Below are 27693 nucleotides of genomic sequence, written 5' to 3'. Positions count from 1 at the left end.
TTTAGCAGGGTTCATTTATGCAGGTTTCTCTTCTCCTGATGCCTTGTATGGTTTGGGAGAAGACACTTTCGTGTGGGAGTTTTATCTCCCACTTTTAGGAAGAAAAAGAAAGGGCAGAGTACTCTTCTTGTATTCCCTGTTTTTGAGTGCTTTTAACTCAAAATAATCAATATGGCAGAACTACTTTAATAGTCACTATAGAGTTAAGCAGGATAGCAATAACAAGACTGATTTGAGTTTTTTTTAAATGCCAGAGCCAAGCATGGTGGTTCACACCTGTAATCCCAGCATTCAGGTTCCACACCTGTAATCCCAGCATTCAGGTTCTGAGGAAGGAGGCCAGCTTGTTTGTCTAAAACAAATGAACTGGAGAAGCAGAGGGAGAAGCCAAAAGCTTGTTAAAAGGTTATCTGAAATAATCAATTAGAGTAGGATGTGGGTCTGATCCAGGACAGTGACGGTGAGGATGGAGAATATGAAATTGATTTTTTTACAGTGGTGCTAATTGAACTCAGGGACATGTGCCTGCTAGGCAAGCATTCTACTGCTAAGCTACAATTCCAGTGCTTGAAATGGATTCTTGGGATAAAGGACCTAAAATTAGAAGAGAGGGAAAAGCAAAAGGTGAGTGAGTAGATGACAGTTCAGTGTCTATGGGAGACTCAGTTTATTTGTGGGCTCTCTTCCTCATTTCTTCTGTGTTGTTTTATTCTTCTATGAGCTGTGTTAATCAAAACAGGTATTACAGCAAACACTTGGAATGAAACTTCCATAGAACAAAACCAACATGTCATTTAAAAAATATTTTAAACCTGAGTGTTGTGGCATACTCCTGTAATCTCAGCACTCAGAAAGTTGAGGCAGGAGAATTTCAAGTGTTAGGCTAGCCTGGGGTACACAGTGAGACCCTGTCTTGAAAAATAAAAAAATTAAAAAAAAAGGAAAAAAAATTCTAACTCAAATTCAGACTCAAAGATTTAGAAAATAAGATTGATTTTGGAAAAATGTAAAATTATTGGAGGAAGCTAATCTTGCTGTCTTATTAAGTATTCAAGCTTGAAAAAAGTGTTGTTTGTTTGTTTTTGGCAATACTGTGGTTTAAACTGAGAGATTCCACTTGCTAGGCAGACACTCTACTGCTTGAAGCATGCCCCCAATCCTTTTTAACTCTGGCTATTTTTGAAATGGTGTGTTGCTTTTTGCCCGGGCTGGCATAGATATGATCCTCCTAGTTATGCTTCCGCAAGCTGGGACGGCAGGCATGTGCTGCTTCCCCCCAGCTTTTTCTGTTGGGATGAGGCTCACAATTTCTCCCCCAGAGGCTGACCTCGAATTACATTCCTCTGGATCTCAGCCTCCCAAGTAGCTAGAACTACAGGTATGAGCCACTGGTGCCTGGCTAAAACAAACAACAACAAAACTTTTTAATGGAAAATTTAAGCACATAATTAAAAACCCTTGCTTCAGGAGCCAGGCCCACAGACTTGAGTCTCGGTTGTGGACCTGAACAGCCCTGGGACTCTCATCTGTGGTCACGAACCAGTACTACCTGCCCAGAGACCCACCTAGCTACCCAACAGGAGCCTTACCAGTGACCTGGAGGAAGCCACACCAGTCCATGCAGCTGGTAACAGGCCTACTGTCTGCAGACCTTGAAGTAGACCCTTACCCCAGCATCAGCCCTACTGACCAAGATCCTGGGGCAGCCCAGTCTATCCAGTGATCATACAGAGTCCACACCTACAAGAGCCCCTATTAACAGGCCCACTCATTTGCAGATCCCACAATAAATCTGTTATCAGAACCAGTGAGGCTCTAGGAAGCAGGTCTCCAAAAGGAAGGAGGCCTCCACCTGGCCCTGGGGTACCAAGTTTGTGATGCTGCAAAAAGAATTTTTGGACACATCCAGATAGAAAACAAGAAAATTTATTAGTAAAGCAAAGCAAAGATAAATATTACACGACTCAGACATGGATGTGAGCACATTTGATAACAGGTACAGTGTGTGGTCTACCATCAAGAGTATTTATGGTAAAAACACAGGTTTGGGTTTGGCTCAAATTTGTCTTCAGATAAGTGTTTCCCTTTGTTATGAACACCTGGTATATTCAATCATTCTTGCTGTTTACCAGTTGAGCACAGAGATATCAAGGTTAGTCCGTTTATTAAACTTGGGTCATTATGACATAGATATCTGAACATCCCTTTAAACAAAGGATGGATTCTGCCATATGCTCACCTCAAGACAGGTGTCCATCCTTTTTTATTATTATTATAAATTTTTTATTAGGATATATTCATTATGGGGGGGATTCGTAGTGACAATTCCGATTAGTCTTATATTGTACATTATTTACAATGCCCCATCATCTCTAGGTATCCATCCCTGAGATAAATATTTTCCTTTGCAAACACTTTTGTGATCAAAAATGTCCATTTTCCCAAGTGGTTTTTATCCTTGCTCAGTTTTCAGAGAGCACTAATCATTTGGGTAAATGGGGAAAGTCAAAGAAGAACTGCTCTTTTTTCCCTCTTTTTTTTTCCTTATTACTAAATGTTGCAGCTTATTGAGGGAGTGTAAGGCTTAAAGCAAAGAAGTCAATGTCTGTGTGCTTTTAATGAAGGCATTCATTAATACAGTGTTTGCCTCTGAGTTCCTGACTTCTGTTTCTCGTGCCTCCGTGTCCCTGATCCATCCTGCCTCAGGTCTCCATTCTGACCCAGGTCCAGCAGCAGCCACATGACCCCACTCCAACATCACTTGACTGCAATTCCAGGGGCAATCCCACCAGCCCAGGGGCCAAACAAGACCTTTTCCTGCTGAAACCAGCCTGTAAAGAGTAGAATTGGTGTTTGTTACCTCAATACAGACACCACCGCAGGGTTATATGGATGACAAAGAACCAGGCAAACACGACACCACCAAAGAAATGTTTTTGTCTCCTCCAAAATTTATGTGGTGGAAAGTCATTCCCCAACTCAACAGTGTTGGCTGGGGCGGGGGGGTATCTTTGGGGGAGTGTTTAGTTCATGAAGGCAAAACTGTCCATCAGTGCCACTGTCTACAAAGCATGCAGGAATAGGCTCACTCTCATTTGCTCTTCTGCCATGTGAGGGCACAAAGTCCATCCCTCTCCTGCCCTTGCACCTTCTACCAGGTGAGGTTGCAGCAATAAGGTCATCATCAGATGCTGGCCCCTTGATCTTGGATTTCCAGCCAAAAGAATAGAAAGAATAAGTTATGATCCTCATAAATTACTCAGTCTCAAGTATTCTATTATGGCAGCACAAATGGACAAAGACAGAAGTTAATTAAGCTCTAGAAACGAACCCCAAAGCAACAGTGATGTATAAGTTACCTAAAAAGGAATTCAAAATAATCATCTTAAATTAGCCAGTAAGGCTGGGCATGATGGCAAATGCCTGTAATCCCAGCTACTCCAGAGGCATAGATCAGAAGGATTGTGGTTCAAGGCCAGCCCAGGTGAAAAAGTTAAGATCCCAATCTCAACCAACAGACATGCTGGTATACATCTGTAATCCCATCTACTCAGAGGATGTAAGTAGGAAGATCAGGGACCAAGGTCAGTCCCAGGCAAAAAGTACACGACCATATCTGAAAATAACTGAAACAAAAAGGGCACAGGTGCCAGGTGCCGGTGGCTCATGCCTGTAATCCTAGCTACCCAGGAGGCAGAAATCAGGAGGATTGCGGTTCGAAGCCAGCCAGGGCAAATAGTTCGTGAGACCCTATCTCAAAAATCCCATCACGAAAATAGGGCTGGCAGAGTGGCTCAAGGTGAAGGCCCTGAGTTCAAGCCCCAGTACCGGAAAAAAAAAAAAAAAGGTAGGGGGCATGGCTCAGGTGGTAGAGAGCCTACCTAGCAAGCGTGAGACCCTGAGTTCAAATCTTAGCGTTGCAGTATCTGGTCTCAGGTGTGGCACAGTAGTGCCCGGGGAACTTTGTCTCTCGCAATCGAAGAATGAAAATCACAGACAACAGGGTGAACAAGAGAGCAGAGCCTTACTTAAGCAGAGAGGAAAAGCTGAGTTTTATTCAAGCAGACAAGAAAAAGAGAGAAGAAACACCAGTACAGGAGGGGTCTCAGAAAGGCTGAGCCCTAGAGGCTCTCTGTCTAGTGGTTTTTATAAGGATTTTATTTCCTGGTTGAAGGGAAGCTGGTGTATCTCTGTGCTATTGGTCCATTTAGGGTATGTATGTCATCACTAGCCAATGCGTTCCCTCTTGTCCTTCCCAATGGCCCTGAGATCCAGCGTACCAGCCTGGCATCCTATCAGGGCAAGGCTCATGTTCCATTTGCATGCCTTGGTAGTTTCAAGGCCTGGGCAAGTAGTTTTAAAATTCCCCAGACTCCCCAAACCTGTTTATCTCATCTCTGTTTCCATCGAGTTCCTCTGTGCCTGTTCAGCCTGACCATTTTCTATCTCTTAACTTTAATCTCACTAGAGCACTTGCCTAGCACATGCAAGGCTCTGGGTTTGTTTCCTAGAACTAAACAAAAAAAAAAAAAAAAAAAACCACACACACACAACTTCTTATACTCTGGTTTCTCATATTGTATAAATCTTTGCCTTTTACATTGACAATCGAAAAAGTCAACAAGACAAGCGCACTTGGCTGGTTAATTAAACATTCAGATGGTTAAAAATATGATGTCATTAGACAATGGCCTCATCCCCAATGAACTTGGCTGTAGTACCACTAGGTCCTGGTCCTCCCACCAGAACTATTCATCAAGGGACCTGGAAAGGAGTCATCTGACAGGCCCACCAACATGAGTCCCAAGGCAAACCCTGAAATGGCTGTAAGTCTTGTCTCCAGACCTTCTCAGCTGCAGTCTGAAAGTAGCCCTTCCTGGATCTTAGGCGTCACCACAGTTTCACAGTCCCCTGCTTTCTCCTACAGCTCCTACAAGCACTTCCACTGGTGAACATCTATAAAATTATTGTTGCTGTAGGAGATAGGAGTGGGGCAGCTTCCAGTCCCCCATTATACCATATTGTGCCTCTCCATATCCTGAATCCCCAAAGCGGCAATCATTTTTTCCCCACAAGTTTGCAACATTGTAGCTCTTGGTAGTACTACAACAATTAAAGATTAGTTATTCCCTTTTCAGACAGAAAATCTGGTTCTTTATTTACTCAACATATGTCATAAAACTTCTAAGTTTGCCAGCATCCTCCTTTGGCTTTTTCTCTTCCTATTTTCAGATAGAAATATAGAAATATTTTAAATGAGAGGGTTAGAAAATAGTAAAAATGTGAACTTAAACCATTCAAGGAAATTTAGGAAAATCAAAATATATTTACTGAAAACAGGCTTGTTTCATGTTAGTATTAGAAGCTTAACTTTAAGATAATGGTAGGGGATGGAGGCATGGCGCAGGCAGTAGAGTGCCTGCCTCCAAAGCTCAAAGCCCTGAGTTCAAACCCCAGTACTGCCAAAAGAAAAGAATGGTATAAACAGTATGGCTTAGGAAAATAGTAATGTCAGTAACATAAAACAATGCAGAGAAGCAAAGGTCATACAAAATAACATCAAACCTTGTCTTGAAGTGGAGTGCAAACCTAAAAGAGAAGATGCCCACACCTTTCTCCTTTTCTTTTTTTTTTTTTTTCTTCAGTACTGGGGTTTGAACTCATGGCCTACACCTTGAGCCACCCCACCAGCCCTTTTTTATGATGGGCCTCAAGATCAGGTCTCTCGAACTGTTTGCCCTGACTTGCTTCAAGCAGCAATCTTCCTGATCTCTGCCTCCTGAGTAGATAGAATTACAGGCATGAGCCACTGGCACCTGGACCCTTTCTCCTTTTCTAATGATAGCCATGGGCTGGCTCACTCCTATTATTGGGATCTAAGATATGGTGGGACATCCACCCTAGAGAGAACCCAAGATGGAGGTTAGTCAAGTATTACTGTTTTGTAAAACCTATTTTACAAACTATTGAAGAAAGTCTGTAAGGATATTGTTTATTGTCAGCATTCCCACATAAGCCTTGTGTCTGCATGGATTTGATAGGCTAGTCTTTTTTTTTTTTTTTTTTTTTGTGGTACTGGGGTTTGAACTAATAGGATAGTCTTTAAAAAAAGACTATGGTGGCTCTGGGCCCCATGCTTTCTAGGCAAGTACTCTACCACTTAAGCCACTCTGCCAGCCCTGTTTTGTGTTGGGTATTTTTGAGATAGGGTCTTGAAAACTGTTTTCCTGGGTTGGCTTTGAACCTTCATCCTCCTGATCCCTGCCTCCTAAGAAGCTAGGACTACAGATGTAAGCCACTGCACCCAGCTAAAAATAAATATTTCTATCCTTCATGAGCTTTGCTTATATGAAGTACCCTACAAAATTTTCTTGTTTTAATACTTGTTGAAATCCCATTCTAATGGAGAATTAATGTACATGGACACCCTAATGTTGTTAACCTGAAGAGAGGTACAGAAGGTGGAGGTGGTTCAACACCAGCACAAGCTTTATTTGGGAAAGAGAGCCTGTGGAGGGGGTCTCCAGTAAGACAGCTAAAGCCCACTGCCATCCACAGGCTTGGGGTAGATATAGGGAGCTAGTGGAAAAGTACCAGGAATATTCCTAAGGAATATTGTTGCTGGGCAAGCAAGGAAGGTAAGTTGTGGTTAGGTCACTGTCTGCTCAACTGTTCTTGGCACCCACTCAGAAACAAAGGTTAACAACTGTCCCTTTGTCAGTCTTTGGGATTGGGTGGGGAGTTTCCAGTAAACCACCTGCAAGCAGGGAGGGTGTCTGGTCCTAACATGGCTATCCTCACTACTAACCCTAACAAATGTAAGCAAATTTTTAGCATTTATTTGTTGCTTAGTCCCTGGCGCAAAAACAATTCTGATTTAAATTGGCACAGAAAAATGTCTATAACTTGAAACTTTTCAAATAAAGTAACTGTCACACCCAGGGAGACTGCCCTAAGAAACCAATAATGTAACTTCCAAATCCTCCTGTTCTTTATAGCTGTTCTACTCCTTACACTGATGGAACTGGTTGAGCACTTAGGAGACCATATAGTTCAACCCTCCTATTTTATAGATAAGGAAAATGAAACCCAGAGAACTTAAGTGACTTGCTAAAGATCACACAGGTAATAAGTAATGAAGCTGGAACTGAAACCCAGAATTTTAGATCCTCAAGTTAATGCTATTTCCATATCGTATGCTTATTTTCACCATATTACATCGCTTGTTTTAACAATCATAGAATGTTCATGTGCTACATGAGAGGAAACTGGTCCTCTGAAGAGAAGTCTGCCCTAGAGGCTTACAGATTACAGAGACCCAAGAAGCTTCATCTTCTAGTCCTAACAGCCTGAATGCATATAAAATTGCAAGAGGTGTTTAAACTACTTTTGCTGAAAAGCACTGACTCTTTACTTGGGCCCACAAGTTAGCTGAAAACAGGAGAAAAGTTTGGCATCTCTGCCTCCCTCTTGTGCCTACTGTCCTTTGCTCTGAGCCATTCTCTCCTGCAGACACCTTGGAATCAAGGAAGCGTAGAAAAGATCAATAATATCTTTACGACAAGGAACTGAAACTACCCCTAGAGAACAGTAGAGCCTTGCAGGACAGCAAAAATGAGGACAATTACATATAAGGATGAGGCTGCACCTTGGAGCAGGATTAATCATCTCATGGGAACCAGACTGCTCCCCTCAAGTGATGACAGCGGTAACATCTTCTCTGGAACCCTTGAAAAACAAGGACTGAGATAGTGACCAAGCAGGACACACCTGTGACTAGGACTGTTAATGCATACCTTTTGTCCCCTGCTCTAATTCTTTGTCTATTTAAAGCTTAAGCTCAGTTTGTACTCCAAAGATGGGTAAAGATGGGCTGAAGTGCTTACTTTGCCTCTTCCCAGGGCAAGTCCTGGGGCATATAATAAATCCCCTTTCTCTGCCCTTCACCATGGATTTTTATTTGGCATACAGGGATGAGTGTCCGAACCTGACATGTGAAAGCCTGGGATCCAAAACTCCAGTTTCAAGAGTACCTAACAATCACATGATCAAGTCCATGGAACAATTGTCCTTGAACCTACTTGGGACCATCTGTCACTTAAGGCTGCTTAAGAATTACTTGCAAACCAATACTTAATGAATGTGGCCTACATTAACGTTCCTATTCAAATATAGTGGTAATAGGAGTCGGGCAGCTTAGTTCATGAGAAATTTCTTGCTGTGTATTGGAATACCGCTTCCACCTACTTATTGGCAGTAGACTGGGCTTCAGTTCGCTCATCCACTAAGTCAAGACAATGGCACCTACTGCATAGGATTATTGAGGATAAAGTGAGATAAACTGTGTAAAGGTTCAGCTCTTTGATTAGCAGATAACTCAACTAAACAGTTATTATAATGTTTATGTTACACAGGAGAAACTAGTGTAAATGAGCTGGTGCAGTACGTAAACAGGCAGTCCTGATTCTTTAGCGTTTATTTAAACCTCCATCACCCAGTGTCAATCAAAACGAAACAACCATCCTTAACAGTCAGAACAAAGGGAAGGATCTCCCCATCGTAAGTCTCCTCTTCATACTCCTTTTCAAAATGAGTAAAACTGAACACAATTCAGGTATAGGTAGGGGCATCACCAAGCTACCCCATCACAAGTCCGGAGCAAAGTCGGCGCAGGAACCACCTCGCCAATAGGTCCATCCGGAGTTAGTGGAGGGGACCTCGCAGCCGTGGAGAGTGCGGTGGTGAGATGTGAGTGTCCCTAACACCCGCCTATAAAAATCACGCCTTACCTTGCGGCCCCGTGTGAATGCGCCCCGCCTCTCCCTTCATCCCCAGTGTTCCCGCGGACAGCGCCGTGGACCTGGAACGCCCCGCGTGGCCACCATACCCGGCGCGCGGCGGGCAGCCTCTACGTCACGCCGGCGCCGCGCCGCCAGGAAGGCCCCCTTCTCCACCTCCTCCCGGCGCCGGCGCCGTTTCTGGAAGGTTCGTGGAGGCGGTGGACGTACGCCGCTACTTCGCGGCCGGCAGGAATCCGTAGCCATCCGACCTTCCTGAGCCCTCGCAGACTTACCCAAGTTTGCTATGCCAGAGAATGTGGCACCCCGAAGCGGGGCGCCCGCTGGGGCTGCTGGCGGCCGCGGAAAAGGCGCCTACCAGGACCGCGACAAGCCGGCCCAGATCCGCTTCAGCAACATTTCCGCGGCCAAAGGTATCGCCTCCTTCTCCCTAGGCCGGACCCCGCATCGGTTCGGGATCGAGCCCTTGCCCTCTCACGCTTGGTCCTTCAAAGTGGTCCTTACTGAGTAGCAGCTTTGGAGGGGTTCTTTTTTTGCCAATGGTGCCCCACCCGGAGCGTGGAAGCCTTAGGACCCGCACCATAGTGGATGTTAGCCGCCGTAGTTTTTCATTCTGGGTAGGCGTTATTTATCGCACGTTGGAACGGAAAACAGTTCACCGAATAATGCTGAGGGCTGCAGTGTGGCGGTCCCTTGAGATCTGACACTTAAGAGAGTTGTTGTTTATTATTAGCGGCCAGGGATAAACTGCACAATGTATTTCAGCTTTTTTACTCTTAAAAAGATGCCATTTATTGCCCGACGCTGGTGGTTTACGCCTGTAATCCTAGCTACTCAGGAGGCAGAGATCAGGAGGATTGCTGTTGGAAGCCAACCCAGGCAAATAGTTCACCTGACCCTGTCTTGAAAAACCCATCACAACAATAGGGCTAGTGGAGTGGCTCAAGGTGAAGGCCCTGAGTTCAAGCCCTAGTACCGGGGCGGGGGGAACTAAGCTTCCTTTGGCACAGCTATTGGGACTAATTTAGAGTTCCCGACTAAATTGGGGCGGTATCCATTGCTCTGGGTGTGGAGAGAAACGGTTTATCTATCTTGTTTAGAAATAATTGTGGAAAGCTACATTGTGCTTTTGTCTCTGCAGTCCAGAAACCAACAATAAACTGGGTTCCGTAGAACAGTGTGGCACGTGTTGGAAATTAAAAAGACCTGAGGTTTCCTTACACATAAAATTGGGGAGACAGTATTCGTTTTCTAAAGTTGTGAGGATTAAGGGAAGTTGAAGTAGAAAAATGTAGAAGAAAAAGTAAGAAGAAAGGTTTAGAGTATTTGCCTGGGTTTTGAGAATTAGATTTGGGAAATAGTGCCTGAAGAAGTGACAGGTGAGATTGAGGTTTGGAGGCATGCCTCAAGTGGTAGAGTACCTGCTTTGCAAGCGCAAAGCCCTGAATTCAAACCTCAGTCCTACCAAAAAAAAAAGAGAGGTGAGATTGGAAAGGTAGGTTGGGGCCAGATCTCAAAGGTCTTGAAGCATTTGGCTTTACTTCCTGCAGCTACAGATCATTCTTAAGTGGAATGAGATAATAGCTAATTCGTTAGGTGGCAGTGAGGATTAAATAAGAAAGTATAAAGACCAATATATAAAGTACACCTTGCAGGTAAGTATTGCAGTCATCAGCTCAACTGACTGGAAATGTGATGATGCTAAAAGGTAGGTGCTGAACCATCAAAAGTTTCTGATTTGGGCCCAAGTAGTTGGCGATGTCAGATTGACCAGATGGTTAGATTTGGAGTCATTTGGAAGTTGAGATAATACCTGTATCTGAGATAGATGTATTAGATTATTAAATCGGGATGTTGAAAGATAGGTTCTGGGGCTATGTGGATGTCCAAGAATACATTCTTAGTTGATTTTCAACTAAGAAGGAAGATACAAAATGAGAAATTTACTTTAGTAACCTTTTAGAAAACAACTGCACAAATAATTGAAACAGAACAAAAGAGGTAATGCACGTGAGAAGGAAAGGCTACCTTAAATTATCTGTGAACCTAACCACATAGAGTGAAACAGTCTTAAGAGAGAGACACAACTAGTTAGACAACTAGTTTTTCCAAGTCAGACAAAACCCTACAAAGCACGTGAGGAGAAAAAGGTTTCTGCCAGGTATGTTTTTAGTTTAACTCTGGGAGTCAGTTTTTAATTTCACTGTATGTCAGACTTTCAGAGACGTAAGATGTCTAAAATAGTGAATTTTTTTGGATGGTGGATATTTATCCCAGAGCATTCTTGAAGTGAATCCCTCTTGTAGAATTGTGGCCATGCTGGTCCACTAAAATCGTCTGAAAGTGTAGTATTGACTGGATAATTAAGAACAGTAGATCAAAGTTATGAAATTTTTTAAATTTTTTTTAAATTATGCAGAGTATTTTCCATTAAATTGTTGTTCCCACAATATGGCAAAAGCATACTAGTTGTGGAGTATAATAAAATGATGAGAGGATAGTCCTATGTATATGGGTGCAGTGGTATGTGAGAAAGCTATAAATAAACATTCTTATGAATAATAAGGACATAACTTTAATACTAGCAATTTAGTTAACATGAGAATAGTATTAATAATAACATGACTATCTGGAGATGTTTTATAACCTTGATAATGATTACAAGCTATGATTTAAGAGTTTTGGTTTTGTTTGTCAAAGTGTGTTGCTCTGTAGCATTTTCAGAGGTTATATAACACTGGTTTGCCCTGTTGACAATGCTAATTTCGCCTATGCCATTTTATACCATATTGACATTACTGAACAAAACAAAAGTCTTTGATTTCAAGAGATGGTATTCTTGTGGGGAGAGAAAAAGTAAAATAAGTGAATAGTATAGTTAGGAAGTCTAATGTGTCCGTTTTAGCTTGTCGTATTTTGAAGAAATACTATTTTAGAGGAAATAATGCACCCCTCAGTTAGAACTTACAACTATATAGTACTATTTTGAAGAATTCTCAAGATGTATTCTGCCACAAGCAGAACACAAATACTATGTATAGTGACTTTAACAAAACATGTGGAGTGTCATAAATTTTAAAGGGGTAATTACTGTTTCCAGTAGATTGTACTAGACATGAATATTCTGTAGTGGACACGGTAAATTGTTACTTGTTTTTTGTTTTGTTTTTACAGCGGTTGCTGATGCTATTCGAACAAGCCTTGGACCAAAAGGAATGGATAAAATGGTAAAATCTAAATCATTCAGTACTAAGTGCCCCGCATTTATAGTTCAAGGTCTGATGAAAGGTTAAGATGTGCTGTTTAAAAAGTAAAAAGTGTTAAATACTTTTGAGAGATAGGGGAAGGAGAGATTACTTTGGACTGAATAGGACTTAGCTGTGATTCATATTTGGTTTGTTTAATCCTTTTTAAACAAGTGTAGTTATCTGTTGTGCAGTTAGATGGAAAATAAAGTAAGTCCAGTTGTCAGGGCATGAATTCAGTTTTCCTTAAGGATGAGATTGTTCTAATGAAGATCTGTGGGATTTCAACTTATAGCTTGGTTGACTGGCATCATAAAACATATATTCCAGTAACTCTTGAGTAATATGTCCTCAGATTCAGTACTAGTTAATGCCCAAAAATGGAGTATTACCTGGATGATATGCAAATTGTTCCTTCTGAATGTCCTAAAGTCTGTGCTTCCTAGTTACTCTTTTTTGAGAATACCGTGAAACATGTTAGTGTAATGACTGTTACAGTTGTGTTCACCACATTACATGGTGCTTTTTGGGCATCCATGGTAGAAAATATGTTTCTGATTATTTGTATGAGCCCCGAATGCTAGTGAATCTTTCTAACATCTTTTCTGTTGTGTATGTTTAGATTCCTTCCTTTTTGAAGTACCTTGAAGAGGCAGTTACTTTTGTAAAGTTGGATTGTTACCTAATATTCTTACATTATTATATTGATTTAAGGAAAGAATTTTAAATTAAGCCCTATGCAAACATAACTTTTCTACTATGAAGTATTAAAATTGAGTAGAGTTTTTAGAATTAAAATACAAATTCTAAACAAATTTTCCAGATTCAAGATGGAAAGGGTGACGTGACCATAACAAACGATGGTGCCACCATTTTGAAACAAATGCAAGTATTACATCCAGCAGCCAGGATGGTAAGTATAATTATAGGTAAATTTTTTTTTAAACATGTACTGTTTGATATTTGGTTGTTTATTTGATCACAATGCCATTTAAGCATGCTGAAGTTGTTTCTTTATGTAAAACAGACATATTTTTGTTTGTCTTCTGAATAAAGTGATAATAAAACATGAATTAACTCATTTGTCCACACAGAAGTGCCATACAGTTGAGGAAGAGATATAAAAATTAAATGCTAGTTTTTTAGTACAAATTACTAACTTAATGAGTGTTAGAGAACAAAATATTTTTGTTTTGGGGGTACGGGGGGAATTGAACCCAGAGGCTTAGTATGCTAGTTATATTCCCAGCCCCTAGGAAACAAAATAATTTTAATTGTATATAATAGCCAAACTGATGTTTCTAACTGAGGGTCACAATGATGAGTCTAGTGTCAACCTGGGAAATCATCATGACAGCAAAAACAAACGTCTTAAAAATTCTTATTTATTAAAACATCTTACTGGGCGTATGGTGCATTCCTGTAGTCCTAGGTACCGGAACACTGAATGAAGCTAAAGAATCCTTTGAGCCCAGGAGTTTGAGGCAGCCTAGGCAACATTGTGAGATCCCACCTACAAAACAAACAAAAGGTCCCTTTTTTATGTAACAGTGATCTAATATGAATCAGATTATGTTCACACAGCATCGTTAAACTTGGCGGCGGCGTCTATAATACCTCATTTCATACTTGAAGTCTGTAGAGTACCAATGGTATACCACATTGATGCTTTTTGATAAGAGTTTTTCTTTTAAGAAAACTTTTATTTATAGTCCACAGTCTGAACCAGAAATCATAGTATTGCTTTATATAAAGAAAGTTTGTAAGTAGAATATTTTGTATGCCACAAGTCTTAGGTTTCCATTTTTTAAATGAAACCCCAGGTAGACAAAAAATCAGAAGTGAAGAATTATATTGAATCTTTTGTGTTCTGTGTTTATGACACTGATGTAATAATTTGAATTAGTTCTTAATTGGGTTCATCTCATTTCTTACTATGTTGGCATGTTCTGTTCACATAGCTGGTGGAGCTGTCTAAAGCTCAAGATATAGAAGCAGGAGATGGCACCACATCAGTGGTCATCATTGCTGGCTCTCTCTTAGATTCCTGTACCAAGCTTCTTCAGAAAGGTAGGTAGGACCTACCTTATTACGGAATAAAAAGGCAGAAAAGTTTTTTAGACAAACTTTAGGAAAAGCCAAGTTACTTTTAAGTAATGGGATTTAATTTGAAATGACTGGTAAGAGTTCTTGCTTCGGTAAATAGTTTATTCATAATAGTGACTCCATCATTCTACCTGTTACCTAGATGTTTGATGTTTGAAAGGATAAAATTTTATTTTAAAGTATCTCATAAATATGTACTTGATCTGTTTCAAACAAAGTAGAAGCAAATTATTAGCTATAATTAGCAGTTAAAAGTTATTTAAGTCAGGGCTGGGAGTGGTGGCTCAGGACTAAGCTCAGTCACTGTGGAGGTAGAGATGAGATAGGTAGGATTGTGGTTTGGGGCTAAGTCAGGCAAAAAGTTAGCCAAACCCCATCTCAATATTACAAGCTTGATGTGGTGGTCCACAGCTGTAATCCCAGCTATGTGAAAGGTATTGGTAGGAGGATCTCAGTCTGAGGCCAACCCAGGTAAAAACACATGACACTTCAAAAAACTAAAGTTAAAAAAAAAAAGTATTTGTGGGCTAGGGACATAGATCACTTGTAGTACACTTGCCTAGCATGTGTACTTGGTTCAGTCCCAAGCACCACAAAAAAGAGAAGTATTTGATTGCTTTGACATTTTAATAAGTAGTATATTTTTAAGTTGTGACAGAGTTTATCTGCTAATAATTAAACAACTAGTCTTTCATAAATGACAGGGATTCATCCAACCATCATTTCTGAGTCGTTCCAGAAGGCTTTGGAAAAGGGTATTGAAATCTTAACTGACATGTCTCGACCTGTGGAACTGAGTGACAGAGAAACTTTGTTAAATAGTGCAACCACTTCATTGAACTCAAAGGTGAGACAAGCACTAAGGTACAGTTGTCAAGTTACAGTTTAGCATGTGTTAATCTGTGATTCTTGGTGCTATACAGTACATGCACATTTAAGTGTCAAGGGTGACTAGGTAACGAAACTTGTATAACTGTATTAGTTTTAAGATTATGAAATAAGATGATCTATAAGGTTAGCAAAGGAAATGCACAATGTCCATTTCCAGCTTTTCACTTTATGTACTTTAACACTGTTTTGTTGTTTTCGGCCTTTTAACATTTTGATATAGCTAAATAACTTGCTAGGCTTTAAATTGTCTATTAGAAACCTTTCCTTCTCCCAAGTCACAAAGACTCCCATAGAATTTCTATTAGTACAGTTAATTTTTTTATTAAATACTTAACGTGCTGAGCAGCATCATGTTTTTTACATTTATTATCTATAAGGCTTTCAACTAAGTAATCATATTTAATAGTTTCACAAAGACTCATTAATGAAACATAAAGCTGAGATTTGAAGCCAGGACGGACTGCCCATCCATGGTCTTTCTGTCAACTAATACCAGTGCCACTTTTCTTAGCAATGAACATTTAAATTTCTTGGGAAGTTGAAACTAGGAAAAAAAAAAAATTAACAGTAAAAAATTTAATGTTACCATATCTTATTGTGTTATTTATCACCCGCCCCAGTCCTTTTTTTCCTTTTTTCACAAGTATTAAATCCGTACATTCATTTTCTTTTATTATAAATGAAGAGCTAGATAATAAGCAATATTGTTGAATGTCCCTAACACTCGTTATAGAATAGACTTCTTGTATATTGTACTGGCTCCACTACTTAGCTAAGTTTGACTTTGGGTAAATGACTTAACCTTTGTTTCAATCTGTCTGAAAATTCAAAGAATTAGTAACATGCAAAACACTATAACCTGGTGTGTATGTTAATAAATAATAAATACTAGCATTAGATGTTTTTATCAGCCCCTCAGTATAGAGGTGTGCATATATATAACATGGATAACTTGATTCCATTCATTTTAGGAGACCTGCACTTAAAATTAATCTGATACATTTTGGGGTTTCCTATAAAACTATTAATAATCTGAATAGTTCTGAGAACTGTATTAATAAAAGCAAGGGTTGATATTTTCATTTGTGCCCCTGGTAAATGACAAACTGGAAACGGCAGTTTTGTATACAGTATTTTCTCATGTGGTTCCTTTTCCCCACCCAACTCAAAAAAGATAAAAGTCCTTGTATATCTTTGTTATTGAAAAATTAGGATCTTTTCTATTGTGAAAGTAACTTTTTTTTTTAACTTTTTAAAAAAAATTCTAGGTTGTGTCTCAGTATTCAAGTCTGCTGTCTCCAATGAGTGTAAATGCAGTGATGAAAGTGATTGACCCAGCTACAGCTACTAGTGTAGATCTTAGAGATATTAAAATAGTTAAGAAACTCAGGTAAGCATCTCTAATTACAACTTTCATATTACCAAAAGTAGGTCAAATAAAAAATACCTAATGAGCCAGATGCCAGGGGCTCATGTGTATAATCCTAGTTACTCAGGAGGCTGAGATCAGGAGGATGGCTATTTGAGGCCAGCCCAAGCACAAATAGTTTAGGAGACCCTATCTCTAAAATAACCAGAGCAAAGTGGACTGAGGTGTGGCTCAGTGGTAGAGCACCTACTTTGCAAGTACAAAGCACTAAGTTCAAACCCCATTCCCACCAAAAGAAAAGAAAAAAAAAAAAACACTATAATGTTGAAAAACTTTGTTTTCTTAAGAACTTGCATTACTATGGAAATCTCAAGGTTTTGTTTATATTTCCTTATGGTGGTGCGACAGAAGTGGATCCAGAAGGTCCAGAAATGGAGGATTAATGTGAGACTGAAGCACTTTTCATTGGACTGATGAGCTGTTGGGAACCTATTAAATTCTTAGGTTTTGTCCCCTCCTTGTTTTCTTTTTTCTTAGTGGGACAATTGATGACTGTGAATTGGTGGAGGGGCTAGTTCTCACCCAAAAAGTGGCGAATTCTGGCATATCCAGAGTTGAAAAGGCTAAGATTGGGCTTATTCAGTTTTGCTTATCTGCTCCCAAAACAGATGTAAGTAAAATCCAAGTGTAATTGGTTTTCTGTTTATTATTTAATTTTCTAATAATTTGATATTTGTTCATTAAAAAAAAATAGAAAATGGTGGTACTAGTAATTTAATAAAATGTAAATTTCAAAGGAATTAGTAAATTGAGACAAAATAGAAATTGTTGCCACAAGTGACAAATCACAGTTGAAGACAATAATAATTAGGGGTATGTGTGAAATTTAAAAATAGATTATGTCTAGGTTGTGTTTGTGGAATTTTCATATTCTTTGTAGATTTCTGGAAACAGCTTCATCTATTCAGGAGATTGCAGATGACTTATTTGTACAAATGGAACCTTATAACAGTTTGATGCACATACTATAAAGAAATTGGCCTTACTTACTTAAGATACTATTTTACCTATTAGTGTGCCATTCTCTAAGAAACTTGCTTGGTCCCCAGGCTTCTTTTCTTAAGAACTTGTGCTGGCATCCAGGTTTCCTGGTATTTTATTTTTCAGAACTTCAGACCATACAAAAATTAATTTTTAATGCCTTAATATTAATAAAATGTGTCCTGGTCATTGTCTTAACATAACAGTTTAGTGACAAAGTATAGAGTAAAAAGAATGCAACTAAAACCATTTGTGTTGTACATACATTGCTTGTATGCAAAAAAAAAGACAACAGTGGAGCTGGGCATGCTGGTGCATGCCAGTAATCCCAGTATTTGGAAGTTAGGGGGATAGGTCAGAAGTTCAAGGCCACTTTAGACCCTGTCTCAAAGGAAAAAGAAAAGTCAACAACAGTGGAATAATTGAAAGTAAAAGACCTAAGTTTGTGTGTGCATATATATTTCCAAGCTTTTTTGCTTGTCTATATAATTTATATGGTTTGGTTTTGGTTGAATTTATTCTGTACATGATATTTTCATTTAAAAGGTTTTTTCTTTTACTTCTCACTTAACAGTATAAGTTGTTGATATGTTCTTTTTCTGAACAGATGGATAATCAAATAGTAGTTTCTGACTATGCCCAGATGGACAGAGTGCTGCGAGAAGAGAGAGCCTATATTTTAAATTTAGTGAAGCAGATTAAAAAAACAGGATGTAATGTCCTTCTCATACAGAAGTCTATCCTAAGGTGTGGGACTATTTTGTTTATTGCTTAATTATGATTTTAAATACCCAGTAGCAGTTTTTAAAGAAACAATTAAGGTGACTAAAGCATCTGAAATGTAGAGTGACAATTTGAAATTGTAGATCAAGATCTTAAATGGAAGAAAATGGAATGCCCTGCTTAACTCTTTAAGTTTGATCTAAAACTAATTACCTAAAAGGGGTATTAATTTAAAGGCCCATGCAATTGCTTGCTTTTGGTGGGAATGCTTAGGATAGTTCTTACATCAAAAGAATTTCTCAAGTTTTTGAACTGTTTGCTTTTTTTTCTTCTTCAGTGTTTTCTAATAGGTAGACACATTCCCATTTTTACTCCATTGATAAGTAATGCCAGAAAGTACTGTGGGTGCTTATTTTAGATAGAATCCTTGGTATATATAGTTGGACAAGTGGGTTCTAATCCCAAGTCATGTAATAACTAGTGACCTCAAGTAAATTGGTCCCAAAATTCAGTTTGCTTAGCTTTCACCATCTTTGGGGGGCATGGAGAGGGTTACATTTTACTTCTGAAATCTCAATAAAATTTCCAGTAGAATTGGAAATCTTATTTTAAGGATTTTGAACTTATAAACTTAAACTAGCATTTAAAGCATTTTCCTTTACAAATAAATAAAATTGGCCATTTGAATACAGTAAAATAATTTAAAGCCTTAAAAGCTGTTGAACAGCAAGGTGAGTTTTTTATTGCCCAGCATTAACATAAAAACTGATTATGTGTTTTTAGAGATGCCCTTAGTGATCTTGCTTTACATTTTCTGAACAAGATGAAGATTATGGTGATTAAGGATATTGAAAGAGAAGACATTGAGTTCATTTGTAAGGTAAAATACTAACATTTATACATGTGTGCAAAAGTGTCCATTAGTCAAATAAATGTCTTAACTTGTGGGTTTGATTAATTTTTGCCAGACAATTGGAACTAAACCAGTAGCCCATATTGACCAGTTCACTGCTGACATGCTGGGTTCTGCTGAGTTAGCCGAGGAGGTCAATTTAAATGGTTCTGGAAAACTGCTCAAGGTAACAGTGTTCTAATTAAGCTTTCATTTGCCTGAGTTGTGTTTTTTAACTTTTAACTAATTTGGAATATTTTTTATTAAAGATTACAGGCTGTGCAAGCCCTGGAAAAACAGTCACAATTGTTGTACGTGGTTCTAACAAGCTAGTGATTGAAGAAGCCGAGCGCTCCATTCATGACGCCCTGTGTGTTATTCGCTGCTTAGTGAAGAAGAGGTAATGTACATGTTACAATACTAAGTAATAGTTCAAACGTTAAAACTTTTGCATTTTGACTATTTTTGAAGTATAAGTAGTAAATTATTAAAAATAACTTTCTGTTGAATAAAAAAACTAAAATATTTGTGAATTTCAGAGCTCTTATTGCAGGAGGTGGCGCTCCAGAAATAGAGTTGGCCCTAAGATTGACTGAATATTCACGAACACTGAGTGGTATGGAATCCTATTGCGTTCGTGCTTTCGCAGATGCTATGGAGGTCATTCCATCTACACTAGCTGAAAATGCTGGCCTGAATCCTATTTCTACAGTAACAGAATTGAGAAATCGGCATGCCCAAGGAGAAAAAACTTCAGGCATTAATGTTCGAAAGGTAATAACTTACTCTTTAATTATTGCAGAAAATGTTGATTCATAATGAAGTAAAAGTTATGTAATTATTTGTTGAATGAAAGGCTTTGTAATTAAAAGTAGTGTGATCTTGCATTTAAATGAGAGTTTCTGCTTGAGCTACTCCTCCAGTCCATAAATGAGAGTTTCTAAGGTTAATTACTTTATGCCTTAGATGATGTCTTAGTGGGAATATTAGTCATTAACTCTGCCACTTATTGACTTAACTTTTAGCTAGTTACTTAGTTTTTAAATTTCCTTACTTGTAAAAACATAATAGTTCATGAATCTGTTTTGAGAACTAAATACATTACTAATTAGACACTGTAAATATTGACCATTGCGCCTGTTGTATCCACAAGTATAGTAATGTAGGATAAAACATGGGTATAGTAATGTAGGATAAAAACAGAGAAGAATAATCATGTTCCCTTTTTTATTAGTATTTTATTGAGGAAATTATATGATAGAAAAGAGGAATAATCTAAAATGTTATTTGTTGTTGTTAGTCTTGTGTTTTTTCTAGGGTCTGCCTAGATTGCAGTCATCTTACCTATGGTCTCCTGCATAGCTAGACCCCCAGGTGTGAGCCACCACACCTTGCTTATTTGTTGAGATGGGCATGTCTCACTAATTTTTAGTCTGGGTTGGGCTCAAACCACTGTCCTCTCATCTCTGCCTCCAGCATAGCTGGGATTATAGGTATGGGCCACCATGCCTGGTCTAAGATGTTACTTTTTTGAGTCCTACAATGTCTTCCAATGGGTGGCACTATTTGGTTAGGGAGATTTTTATGAAAATGTCCACTTTGGTTGATGGGATAAGGAAATTTCATTAAACAAGAGGCTGAGGCAATGAAGAGAGTTTTTAAGGAGGAAAGACTTGGAGGCAGGTATAGTGTAATGAAGGACTTGCTATAGGAAATTATGAGAGAAGTAAAGAAAAGGTAGACTAGACTTCACCAAATTCAGAATTAAGATTCAAAAGTGATTTAAACAATGAAGATCTCATAACTTAACTACTGTAATCACCTAATTTTGCCAGCATAAAAAAAAGTGCCTCTTTTTTTGGTAGCACTTAGGTTTGAACTCAGGGCTTCATGCTTGTGCTAGGCAGGCACTTTTACCACTTGAGCTACTCTACCAGCCCCAGGATATTTTTTTTTTTTTCTTTTATTATTCATATGTGCATACAAGGCTTGGTTCATTTCTCCCCCCTGCCCCCACCCCCTCCCTTACCACCCACTCCACCCCCTCCCGCTCCCCCCCCTCAATACCCAGCAGAAACTATTTTGCCCTTATCTCTAATTTTGTTGTAGAGAGAGTATAAGCAATAATAGGAAGGAACAAGGGGTTTTGCTGGTTGAGATAAGGATAGCTATACAGGGCATTGACTCACATTGATTTCCTGTGCGTGGGTGTTACCTTCTAGGTTAATTCTTTTTGATCTAACCTTTTCTCTAGTTCCTGGTCCCCTTTTCCTATTGGCCTCAGTTGCTTTAAGGTATCTGCTTTAGTTTCTCTGCATTAAGGGCAACAAATGCTAGCTAGTTTTTTAGGTGTCTTACCTATCCTCACCCCTCCCTTGTGTGCTCTCGCTTTTATCATGTGCTCATAGTCCAATCCCCTTGTTGTGTTTGCCCTTGATCTAATGTCCACATATGAGGGAGAACATACGATTTTTGGTCTTTTGAGCCAGGCTAACCTCACTCAGAATGATGTTCTCCAATTCCATCCATTTACCGGCGAATGATAACATTTCGTTCTTCTTCATGGCTGCATAAAATTCCACTGTGTATAGATACCACATTTTCTTAATCCATTTGTCAGTGCTGGGGCATCTTGGCTGTTTCCATAACTTGGCTATTGTGAATAGTGCCGCAATAAACATGGATGTGCAGGTGCCTCTGGAGTAACAGTCTTTTGGGTATATCCCCAAGAGTGGTATTGCTGGATCAAATGGTAGATCGATGTCCAGTTTTTTAAGTAGCCTCCAAATTTTTTTCCAGAGTGGTTGTACTAGTCTACATTCCCACCAACAGTGTAAGAGGGTTCCTTTTTCCCCGCATCCTCGCCAACACCTGTTGGTGGTGTTGCTGATGATGGCTATTCTAACAGGGGTGAGGTGGAATCTTAGTGTGGTTTTAATTTGCATTTCCTTTATTGCTAGAGATGGTGAGCATTTTTTTCATGTGTTTTCTGGCCATTTGAATTTCTTCTTTTGAGAAAGTTCTGTTTAGTTCACGTGCCCATTTCTTTATTGGTTCATTAGTTTTGGGAGAATTTAGTTTTTTAAGTTCCCTGTATATTCTGGTTATCAGTCCTTTGTCTGATGTATAATTGGCAAATATTTTCTCCCACTCTGTGGGTGTTCTCTTCAGTTTAGAGACCATTTCTTTTGATGAACAGAAGCTTTTTAGTTTTATGAGGTCCCATTTATCTATGCTATCTCTTAGTTGCTGTGCTGCTGGGGTTTCATTGAGAAAGTTCTTACCTATACCTACTAACTCCAGAGTATTTCCTACTCTTTCTTGTATCAACTTAAGAGTTTGGGGTCTGATATTAAGATCCTTGATCCATTTTGAGTTAATCTTGGTATAGGGTGATATACATGGATCTAGTTTCAGTTTTTTGCAGACTGCTAACCAGTTTTCCCAGCAGTTTTTGTTGAAGAGGCTGCTATTTCTCCATCGTATATTTTTAGCTCCTTTGTCAAAGATAAGTTGCTCATAGTTGTGTGGCTTCATATCTGGATCCTCTATTCTGTTCCACTGGTCTTCACGTCTGTTTTTGTGCCAGTACCATGCTGTTTTTATTGTTATTGCTTTGTAATATAGTTTGAAGTCAGGTATCGTGATACCTCCTGCATTGTTCTTTTGACTGAGTATTGCCTTGGCTATTCGTGGCCTCTTGTGTTTCCATATAAATTTCACAGTAGATTTTTCAATCTCTTTAATGAATGTCATTGGAATTTTGATGGGAATTGCATTAAACATGTAGATTACTTTTGGGAGTATCGACATTTTTACTATGTTGATTCTACCAATCCATGAGCATGGGAGATCTCTCCACTTTCTATAGTCTTCCTCAATCTCTTTCTTCAGAAGTGTATAGTTTTCCTTGTAGAGGTCTTTCACATCTTTTGTTAGGTTTACACCTAGGTATTTGATTTTTTTTGAGGCTATTGTAAATGGAATTGTTTTCATACATTCTTTTTCCGTTTGCTCATTGTTAGTGGATAGAAATGCTAATGATTTTTCTATGTTGATTTTATATCCTGCTACCTTGCTATAGCTATTGATGATGTCTAGAAGCTTCTGAGTAGAGTTTTTTGGGTCTTTAAGGTATAGGATCATGTCGTCTGCAAATAGGGATATTTTGACAGTTTCTTTACCTATTTGTATTCCTTTTATTCCTTCTTCTTGCCTAATTGCTCTGGCTAGGAATTCCAGTACTATGTGGAATAGGAGTGGAGATAGTGGGCATCCTTGTCTGGTTCCTGATTTTAGAGGGAATGGTTTTAATTTTTCTCCGTTAAGTATAATGCTGGCTGTAGGTTTGTCATATATAGCTTTTATAATGTTGAGGAACTTTCCTTCTATTCCTAGTTTTCTTAGAGCTTTTATCATGAAATGATGTTGGATCTTATCAAAGGCTTTTTCTGCATCTATTGAGATGATCAAGTGGTTTTTGTCTTTGCTTCTGTTAATGTGGTTTATTACGTTTATTGATTTTCGTATGTTGAACCACCCCTGCATCCCTGGGATGAAGCCTACCTGGTCGTGGTGAATAATCTTTTTGATTTGTTGCTGAATTCGATTTGCCATTATTTTGTTGAGGATTTTTGCATCAATGTTCATTAAGGAGATTGGCCTATAGTTCTCCTTTTTGGAGGTATCTTTGCCTGGTTTAGGGATAAGTGTAATACTGGCTTCATAAAATGTGTTTGGCAGTTTTCCTTCCCTTTCTATTTCATGGAACAGTTTAAGGAGGGTTGGTATCAGTTCTTCTTTAAAGGTCTGATAGAATTCAGCAGAGAATCCATCAGGTCCTGGACTTTTCTTTTTCGGGAGACTCTTGATTGCTGCTTCAGTTTCATTTTGTGTTATAGGTCTATTCAGGTGATTAATTTCCTCTTGGTTCAGTTTTGGATGATCATATGTATCTAGAAATCTGTCCATTTCTTTTTGATTTTCAAATTTATTTGAATATAGGTTCTCAAAGTAGTCTCTGATGATTTCCTGGACCTCCATGGTGTTTGTTGTTATCTCCCCTTTTGCATTCCTGATTCTACTAATTTGGGTTTTTTCTCTCCTCATTTTAGTCAGGTTTGCCAGGGGTCTATCGATCTTGTTTATTTTTTCAAAGAACCAACTTTTTGTTTCATTAATTCTTTGTATGGTTTTTTTGGTTTCTATTTCGTTGATTTTAGCTCTTATTTTTATTATTTCTCTCCTTCTATTTGTTTTGGGATTTGCTTGTTCTTGTTTTTCTAGGAGTTTGAGATGTATCATTAGGTCATTGATTTGGGATCTTTCAATCTTTTTAATATATGCACTCATGGCTATAAACTTTCCTCTCAAGACTGCCTTAGCTGTGTCCCATAGGTTCCGGTAGGTTGTGTTTTCATTTTCATTGACTTCTAGGAACTTTTTAATTTCCTCTTTTATTGCATCGATGATCCATTCTTCATTAAGTAATGAGTTATTTAGTTTCCAGCTGTTTGCATGTTTTTTGTCTTTACTTTTGTTGTTGAGTTCTACTTTTACTGCATTGTGGTCAGATAGTATGCATGGTATTATTTCTATTTTCTTATATTTGCTGAGGCTTGCTTTGTGCCCTAGGATATGATCTATTTTGGAGAAGGTTCCATGGGCTGCTGAGAAGAATGTATATTGTGTAGAGGTTGGATGAAATGTTCTGTAGACATCTACTAGGTCCACTTGATCTATTGCATATTTTAGATCTTGGATTTCTTTATTGAGTTTTTGTTTTGATGACCTATCTATTGATGATAATGGAGTGTTAAAGTCTCCCACAACCACTGTGTTGGCGTTTATATATGCTTTTAGGTCTTTCAGGGTATGTTTGATGAAATTGGGTGCGTTGACATTGGGTGCGTACAGATTGATGATTATTATTTCCTTTTGGTCTATTTCCCCTTTTATTAGTATGGAATGTCCTTCTTTATCTCGTTTGATCAATGTAGGTTTGAAGTCTACTTTGTCAGAGATAAGTATTGCTACTCCTGCTTGTTTTCGGGGGCCATTGGCTTGGTAAATCTTCTTCCAGCCTTTCATCCTAAGCATATGCTTATTTCTGTCGGTGAGATGAGTCTCCTGTAAGCAACAAATTGTTGGATCTTCTTTTTTAATCCATTTTGTCAAACTGTCTTTTGATGGGTGAATTAAGTCCATTAACATTAAGTGTTAGTACTGATAGGTATGTGGTGATTCCTGCCATTTAGTTATCTTAGTTGTTTGAAAGTTTGATTGTGTGTACCTAACTTGATTTTACTCTCTACTGTCTTGCTTTTTCTTATCCTGTGGTTTGGTGCTGCCTGCCTTTTCATGGTTAAGTTGGGTGTCACTTTCTGTGTGCAGGATCCCTTGCAGAATCTTTTGTAATGGTGGCTTTGTGGTCACATATTATTTTAGTTTCTGCTTATCATGGAAGACTTTTATTGCTCCATCTATTTTGAATGATAGCTTTGCTGGGTAGAGTAGCCCCAGGATATTTTTAAATAAATGATATTTAGAAGCTTTTCTGGAGTTAGGACTTTCCAAATTGTAGTTGGAGTATAACTTATAGTGAGCCTAACAGAATACCTTACCCTGTTGTGCCTACATCAAAGAAAACTAGGTTTGCAAAAGTGTTGAGGCATACTAATAGTGGGGCAGTTGTTAAAGTGTAATTACAAACACTAAAAGCAACCTGTACTGATTTCAGGGTGGTATTTCCAACATTTTGGAGGAAATGGTTGTCCAGCCTCTTTTGGTTTCAGTCAGTGCTCTGACCCTAGCAACTGAAACTGTTCGGAGCATTCTGAAAATTGATGATGTGGTAAGTATATATAAGTTACAAATTTCCCCTTGAGATAAAAAAGGCTATAATTTTTTCCCCTGAATGTTTGCTAATCATTAAGGTAATAACAATCTATTATTAGTTTTTTCTTACCTGTAAAAATGAGGGGGGATTTGGGTAATTGCCTTAAACATCTTCCAACCTTAAGATTGTATCATGACAAGTTTTGAAACTTAAGCTTTTCTCTTACCAGGTAAACACTCGATAATCTGGGTTACACTGGCAGACCAGCATCATGGCCACCAGTGATGTGGCAGGAATGGAAGATGACCACCTTGGTTTTTCCTTGTTGTCTTGAAGATTGTTTCCTCTATGAATTCCTGGATTTGGTCTTCTAGTTGGCATTTGCTTGAAATTGTATGAAGCAGTTTAATGAAAATTAAATATTTGGTTTCAAAAGGCAGGTTAATTTATTCCCCCCTAACATTGTATTATTTCTGGTAGTTTTGAAAAACCTGTATGAACCACACACACCCCCAAAAAGACTTTACCTTTCCATGACTATCTTATGACTGTCCTGAGTATTTTACTAATTATATTCTACATAGGCATTTATCCTGTTGATGTTTTTTAAAAAACAGAAATGTGTACAAGAACAAAATGTCCCAATATAATATGTTTATTATTGATAAATGCACATTGGCATAAAAGACATCTAAGCATAATATATATGGTGTTCTAAAAATTGACAATACAGAAAAATACAAAGTAAAAATAAAAGCCTCCCTTTAATCCCTTTCTCTAAGAATAATCATTGTGTTAATTGGGATTCCTTCTATAAAGAAAAGTGTATTCTGGGCTGGGGTGTTGCCCAGTGGTAGAACATGCTTGCCTAGTGTGTATGACAGTGTTCAATCCCTAGCACTTCAAAGAAAAAAAAAAAGTAGACTTAACCAGTAGACCACTGTAGGCCAGGCTAGAGTTTCTCACCATAAATAGTGTAAAATCTAACTTGTCTCCACCTTTGCTTTAGCCACTTTATTCTGCATAAATTTTAGGTAGTGGTCTTCTAAACTTTGTCAGGCACTCAACAAGCTTTCACGCCTTTAGATAAAGGCCATACTTTTAAGGTAGACCACATATTTGTCCTACATAATTTGGTGTTTTGCCCATCGCATTCTGTATCTTACCAAAACTCAAGTAATTAGTTAACTAATTTAGTTAAGTCTGATATCTTTAGATAAGATTTATGAATTGTCTAGAATTTAGTAGTTTATTCATTTTAATTGGTAAGACCCTGCTGTACAATAAACTTAGTTCTACCTTTCATAGAACAGTTGAATCAAGTACAGCTTAAAAACTTTTAAGTCAGAATTCTGTAACCTGTATTACTTAGTAGAATATTTGTCAGTTATTAAAGCATAGGTTTTTTTATGTTTTATACCTAAATATGCAAATAGTTTATACAAGAGAACTTTTTTTTTGTGGCCCTGGAATTTGAACTCTGAGGCTTCACGCTCTTAGTGCTGATGGGTTTTTTGAGATTCTGAGATAGGAGCTGGCTTTGAACTTTGACTACCTGATCTGTGCCTCCTGAGTAGTTAGGATTACAGGTCTAGTGAGCAACCAGCGCCCACCTAATAGAACCCTTAAGCAGAATTTCACCAAGAGAAATACCTCCTAATCATTGCTTACTTTAAATTTGGTGTAAACCAATTACTACTACCTACCTAAAACCAGTTGACATGGGTTTTATAGCAGCCCACCATACAATCTAAGCCAGTTCTGTTTTAATTACAAAGCAATGAAAGGGA

At 38.4% G+C, this 27693-nt stretch overlaps 1 protein-coding gene across 3 annotated transcripts; it reads left to right on the top strand.

Annotated features, from left to right (window-relative positions):
• The first annotated feature begins 8942 nt into the window (after positions 1-8942).
• Positions 8943-26671, top strand: Cct4 (chaperonin containing TCP1 subunit 4). 3 transcript variants are annotated; one of them, XM_020175018.2, is made up of 15 exons: positions 8943-9211; positions 11973-12025; positions 12867-12956; positions 14005-14113; positions 14854-14996; positions 16309-16430; positions 16818-16853; positions 16947-17079; positions 18058-18197; positions 18957-19053; positions 19142-19252; positions 19335-19465; positions 19605-19839; positions 25805-25918; positions 26133-26671. In XM_020175018.2, exons 1-15 carry the CDS (start codon positions 9085-9087, stop codon positions 26145-26147), a joined length of 1656 nt encoding a protein of 551 aa, XP_020030607.1. In that variant the 5' UTR covers positions 8943-9084; the 3' UTR covers positions 26148-26671. The 3 variants fall into 3 exon arrangements, with proteins under 3 accessions (XP_020030607.1, XP_020030608.1, XP_073905921.1); XM_074049820.1 differs by lacking the exon at positions 8943-9211 and adding an exon at positions 10355-10506; XM_020175019.2 differs by lacking the exon at positions 16818-16853 and having other exon boundaries at positions 8945-9211.
• The last annotated feature ends 1022 nt before the right edge of the window (positions 26672-27693 follow it).

This window comes from Castor canadensis, chromosome 12 (assembly GCF_047511655.1).
Source record: "Castor canadensis chromosome 12, mCasCan1.hap1v2, whole genome shotgun sequence".
In the NCBI taxonomy this organism is placed as follows: domain Eukaryota; kingdom Metazoa; phylum Chordata; class Mammalia; order Rodentia; family Castoridae; genus Castor; species Castor canadensis.
Note: the sequence above shows the minus strand (reverse complement) of the source record. Positions and strands in the feature narration are given on the sequence as shown.

Coding starts and splice junctions, on each gene's coding strand:
- Cct4 (XM_020175018.2), top strand. CDS start 9,085: ATGCCAGAGAATGTGGCACCCCGAAGCGGGGCGCCCGCTGGGGCTGCT. Junction 19,253..19,334: donor GTTCTGGAAAACTGCTCAAG/GTAACAGTGTTC, acceptor TTTTTATTAAAG/ATTACAGGCTGTGCAAGCCC. Junction 19,466..19,604: donor CGCTGCTTAGTGAAGAAGAG/GTAATGTACATG, acceptor TGTGAATTTCAG/AGCTCTTATTGCAGGAGGTG.